Source organism: Carlito syrichta, unplaced genomic scaffold (assembly GCF_000164805.1).
Source record: "Carlito syrichta isolate Samal-C Ts95f unplaced genomic scaffold, Tarsius_syrichta-2.0.1 Scaffold113575, whole genome shotgun sequence".
In the NCBI taxonomy this organism is placed as follows: Eukaryota; Metazoa; Chordata; class Mammalia; order Primates; family Tarsiidae; genus Carlito; species Carlito syrichta.
Window position 1 is genome coordinate 82,349 of NW_007057671.1, and position 6,000 is coordinate 88,348.

At 44.3% G+C, this 6,000-nt stretch overlaps 1 protein-coding gene across 1 annotated transcript in view; it reads left to right on the forward strand.

The window, feature by feature from the left end:
• TPP2 (tripeptidyl peptidase 2) overlaps window positions 1-6,000 on the forward strand; it is a gene marked incomplete at its 5' end in the record, with an annotated part of 155,369 nt that overhangs the window by 79,345 nt on the left and 70,024 nt on the right. The window contains one exon of the mRNA XM_021719109.1: window positions 5,398-5,816. Within this exon, the coding sequence (XP_021574784.1) occupies window positions 5,398-5,816 (419 nt within the window). The remainder of the gene's footprint in view (window positions 1-5,397; window positions 5,817-6,000) is intronic.

Below are 6,000 nucleotides of genomic sequence, written 5' to 3' on the forward strand. Positions count from 1 at the left end.
ATATAACGTTAATAAGGGTACCCACACTTTACCTGTATGATTACCACATATGTACCTAACTCTCACTTGTACCCTACATTTTAAAAATAAAATAATTAAGAACTCAAAAAAAAAAAACCAAAACTTTTCACGATTACCTCTGTAACTCTTTTCCTCTCTTCTGTGTTTTTCATCATTTTATCTCTCCAGGTATTTTCCCATCCAAGCACTCACCAGGACAGACCATGCTTAGCTTCCCAGCCTGTGGGGCATCCTGCGCCTGCGCGCCATGAAGTGCCCTGCCATCTCCAGGTATTTTCAAGTATTATCATCAAACCTATTTGCCAGTGCAATCATTCTCTTTGACTATGAAAGTAGGTAAGAAACTCATTCACTAACTTTTAGTTCTGTTTTTGTATTTTTCGGTTCCAGAATTTTTTTTTAATCTATAATTTTAAAGATGTGGGGTACAATTCATGATTAGGGATACAAGCGGACCAGTGCTAGAATTTCTATTTGGCTCTGTTCTAAATCAGCTGTATCTCTTTTAAGCTTCTAATTTTCTGCCAAAATTCTCAACTTTATCTTACTTTATCCTCTCGCATGTAGTAAGCGTAGGTTATTTTAAAGTATTTTTGCTTCTGCCAGGCATCACTAGCTGAGTGGGTCTCAGCCTTGGTTGCCCATTAGAATAATCTGGGTAGATATAAAATATCCCAATGCCCAGGCTCAACCTCAGACCAATTAAATCAGAATCTCTGGGACCCTGGAAATCTGTGGGCCCAGATATCAGCATTTATATTGACTCAAGTGATTTTATTTTATTTTACTTTATTTTTGAGTTGGAGTCTCACTCCATCGCCCAGGCTGCAGTGCAGTGGCAGGCTCACAGCCACTCCAGTGTCGACCTGCTGGGCTCCAGCAATCCTTCTGCCTCAGCCTTCCAAGTAGCCAGAACTACAGGTGTGCGCTACCATGCCCGACTAATATTCTATTTATTGTAGAGAGGAGGTCACACCAAGTTGCCCAGCTGTTCTCGAACCCGCGGGCTCAGGCAATCCCCTCACCTTGGCCATTGTAATTGCAACCTTTAACATGGGAGATTTACCTTGACTCTGCCACGCTTGGCAGAAAATGGCCTCAACCCTTGTACCCACAACGCTGGAAGGCTGTTAAAAAAATAAATAAATAAAAGTCTCAGTCTTTCCACCTACATCTTTCAGAAGTGGCAAAAGCCTGAAGAGCAAAGTTGCTTCAAACGTCAGGCTTAGGTCTCTGAATTTGCATCTTTTTTTCCAGAAATTCTTCACCACACTCTTAGCTCTCTGATGCCTTCAGGGAGGTTTCTTTCAAGGTGATCTTTTTCATATGTTTTCCAGTTTTTCACATTCTCACCCGGAAGCCTGGTCCAAGTTTCCCAGTTCACCATTTTATTAAGGGAGACTCAAGAGCCTGGAACTTGACGTTGTAGAGCTTACTTGGGTTTGGGGGCATCTGTTGGCATAGCACGTGATTTGTTGGAATCATTTGAAAAGCCTTGCTAAGTGTATGGAGTTTCCCACATGGTCGTCCTGCCTCTCGATGTAAGAAGCCAGAGCTTGATCTCCCAGCTTTCTGTGCAGCTAGGCATGGGCATGTGACTTAAGCTTCGCCCATCAAGTCGCCCACCTACCTGACTCTGAAATCTTGGGTAGGAATGGTAATACCGGCGTTTGCCTTTAGGGGGCAGCAGTGGCGAAGCTTTAGACAGGGGAGCCTCGGTTTCTTCGGTGGAAACTCTTAGTTCGGGTCCTCCGAGAAGCAGACGCCCAGAGGGGGTTTAGACGAGCCAGGATTCAACTGGGGGTTGTGCCTGTGCGAGGAAAAATAGTCGAGGGCTGGGATAGGCATCAGGCGGCAATGCAAGTCTGACCCCGAGTCAGGAAGAGAGGGAGAAAAGGTGGGTGGAAGCGTCCCAGACGACCACGCAGTTAGGGAAGGGTTGGCAAAGCCGGTGGGGAGTCCTCCAGCCTCAAACAGGTGTTTAAAAAAGAAGGGGGAAAAGACGACAACAACAACAAAAACAGGCTCCAACACAGGTCCCTATCCCCCGGACCGGATCTGCTCCAGTCTCCCCATGACGCCAATCATCGCTGGGAGCCGCCCACGGGAGGCGGGGCCTCGCGGCAAACGCCCCGCCAGATTTCCAAGACCTGCAGCTGGGGCGTGGCGGATGCTGACACGATCTCTACGCAGCGTTGTGAGGCTGGTTTTTTAAAATTTTATCGAAATGATATGGCGCAGCAATAATTGCAAAGAAGGTGACGCATAGGAAGCTACTGTCTTTCGCCGCACCTGTGCCTTGGCTTGCAGCCGCAAATGGGGCGGGCGATGGGAAAGGGGACCCTCTGACTCAGCACTTCCTGCTGTGTACGGTGCCGCGTGGGGGAAGTTTTCGTGCAACCAGCCTGTCACTTTACCCTGCGAGGGTGCCTGACGCTTGGTCCACTGACCCTGTTCTATCTTTTCCTCTCCTTCGTCTCCCATGTCTAAGCCCTTGTTTTATGACCTATATCTTCTTCCAAGCATCCTCCACTTGTTTCCTTGCGATATCAAATGGCCTGTCAAGTTGTCAAGTTGTCCAAACTTGTCAACGTAGCATTTAAAGATTCCCCTCAGCTGGGGATGTCATTAAATCGAAGGAGGAAAAGGTGTAAACATATAATACGTAGAATACTTTGGTTGGAAACAAAGAGTAAATGACTGGTTTGAGTTAAAGTGATTTCAGGGGTTACATAAAATAGTTTTAAAACAAGGGTACAAAGTCTCTGGTAATTTCAACAAAATCTATTTCCAGACGCCTAAATGTCATGTCTACTTTTTTTAGGTCTACCTGCCTGACAGTGTGCCTGCGGTGGAAGGAGATTATCTACTCTCTTCTGCACCTCCTATTTCACAGCTGGGTATCCCACTTTTTAGAAAAAAAGAATACATCCTGAATCTTGTATGCATCACCTGCCTGTCAAAGGTACAAACTTTCTTTAATCACACTCCAATAACCAATGTCTTACATGCTTTAAAAAAACATCAAGAACAATTTTTACTAAGCCCACAATCAGTAAAAGGTACAGTCTTTTGAAAACATCCCAGAATCTACTATGAGGAACAAGTACTAGAGAATAAACACCAAAGCATAGAAGCATATTGTGCTCTGCTGTGGGTTACATTCAACTTTTCAGTCATCTCGTTAAATTCATCTTTTCTCCAATTTAGGCAAAGGTTATAGTAAAAGATGACATTTTTCATGAGTGATTATTAAACCAAAGATTCAGTGTACTTCTGAACCTTGTTCACGTCACCTTCTAGGCATATTACATAATACTGAGCTGGTTTTACTCCCAGCTGATGGTTCCAATTTTACAAAAGAAAGACATGCAAACCTCGTTCTTGCAACTAGTCCTGTCATTAATGGAAGCATGATTTATTCATACCATGCATCCTTGTAGAAGCTGCATTTTCAATACAAATTTTTTGTCCTATAATTTTTAATCAAAGCTTGAGACTTTCTCATGTTGTTTTAATCAACTGTAATAAGTGAAAGATAACACCAAATAAAAATGTTAACATTTTAATCCCAGAAAATGTTAATTTTTAAAAATTAACACTGAATATTAGTACTTAAATTTTGTTGCAGATGATAATAAGTTATCAGTACACCTTTGTTCTGTGTAGAAACAAAGTTTCAAGAAGAAATAGTGATGCAAAATATCTGATTAATTTTAAATGGAACATGTTCAGGTACTTCATAAATAAGACAATGGTAGGTGTCAAAGAGTCACATTCAAGTGAAATATACTTAAATGGGTGATGCAAAAGTTTAATTTAAAAATGCTATTTTTATAATGGGCCAGCAATGACATCCTTCGTCATTTTTTAAACTTATAGTGACAAACTTAGATTTGTACAAAGGGACACACAATTCGTCTAAAACATGCTTATTGTATAGGTAAGCAAAATAAAATCTGCCACTTAGATTTCATAATGAACAGTTTATTCCGCATTTATTCATTGGGTGACACACTGTGGCAAAGGAGCACTAACACCGTGTGATAGAAAATACTGGGGAGAGACTGCAAGAACGGAAATCCAGCCTTTTCATTAACTCATTTTTGTAATCCTGTTAGTTAACCTGTCTAGCTTTGTTTCATCATCTGTAAAATAAAGCGATTGGATGACGGTTCATGTGAAACTTGAGGCCATTCGGTTGTCACTTTAATCTCTATACTGAATGTCTTCTTAGAGTTTGTCATTCTCTTTTTTTCTGTTAACTTGACTTTTTTTCTAGAGGTAATGTAAACACCATTTGGAAGAAGGAAAGCATTAATTTTCCTCCTTTTCCCTCCACTAAAATAACATGCTTCTCTGAGACTAATGGAATGAATAAATGGTCAGGGAATCTGTTGAAACCACTGCACAGGCATGAGAATAATTTTTGAGTCTTCAAAGAGGATCTTCTAAGGACTGTGGGTTGGAACCTGACATACACAGGGCTTCCCTTTATGCCAGGGATTCTTAACGTGGTTGGGGTCCATAGACAGAATCCCAGGTGTTCAAAAACTTATGTAGGAAACAATATACGCCCTTATTTTCACAAACCTCTTAATTAAATGTGTTTCCTTCAACTCTACAAAAGTAGGCAATAACCAAAGTAGTATTAGCTGTAACTGTTAACACTAAAAATCGGCTTCTTTTCACAGTGCAGCTGTTACAGACATCTCAAAATACTCAAGTTCTTCACTATTTTGAAATTGCAGCATTTCATTAGACTTGGTGCCAGCTCCCATTTAAATAACGGGATTAAATATGCAAAAAGAAACACATACAACTACATACACACATATAAAAGAACTACTGCTATATAACAAAGTTGGCTTTAATATGTTTGATAACTATTTCAGCTTAATTCATTGCCTTTGTAATCCTACGTATTTCACTTTATGCATTTAAAAGCACTGCTCAGAGAAACAGGCCTCATCAGATTGCCAAAGGGGTCTTTGGCGCACACACAAAAAAGCCAAGATCTCCCCAGCATGAGCACAGACCTAAGGATCATTAAAGGACCACTGTGCAGATAACAGCAACTGCTGACCGTCACTGTGGATCTGAAAAACTGCAAATTATAATTGACTGGAGAGGCCGCAAGGCACAATCAGGAACTTCAATGCAAGACGAAGAAGAAGAGGAAAAAAAGGATGTTTTTCAGAAATCTTGGAAGTCAAGGGTAACCAGAGAAAACAGGAGGGGCCCATTTCGGCCTCGTGCTTTGTTACTGGCTACAAAGACGGCGGAATGGCCTCAACCCACTTCCTGTTGACTGGAAACTATTTGCCAGTCCCCACCCTATTCTTCCGCACCCCCCCGACCCCCCCCCCATCAAAGGGGCACAACCAGACAGGAGAATCCAAAACCGACACCACCGAAATCTAAGATCTTTCTGTCAAAGACCTTCGCCTGGGGATTTCGCCGACATCCGCGGGCTCCCAGGGGCGAAGCCCGCGTGACGGGCTCCCCTTCCCGGAGCCAGCATACCCAGGTGGGCCCCTGCACCGGCCCCCTAAAAAGTTTCATCCTCAACCTCAAGTTCGGAGGCCCAGAAGAAGGTTCCCGCTATTCACGGCTGGCGGCTCATTTCCTTGCCCGTCTCCCGGGGAGTGTTTCGGTCCGGCACACCAGGACCCTTTGCCTAAAAGTCTGCCGTCGCCCACAAATCCCAAGCGCGGGCGTCCTCAGGTCCCCAGGTTCGAGAACCGAACCCTCCAATAATGCACTCAGGCTCCTCCCCCTTCTCTGCAGCCCGGGTAACTCTCCGGCCGGGCTCCGGAGAGCGGCGCCGTTGGCCTACGTGGCAGCGCGCGATTGGGCGCCTCGGCCTGGCGGGTCGCGATTGGGGGACGGCGCACAGGCCCCGCCCCTCGCCCCCGCCTCCGGCCCGCGGCCGCCCAGGTGTCCTCGCGCCGCCGGTCCGCGCGCAGCCTGGCAGTT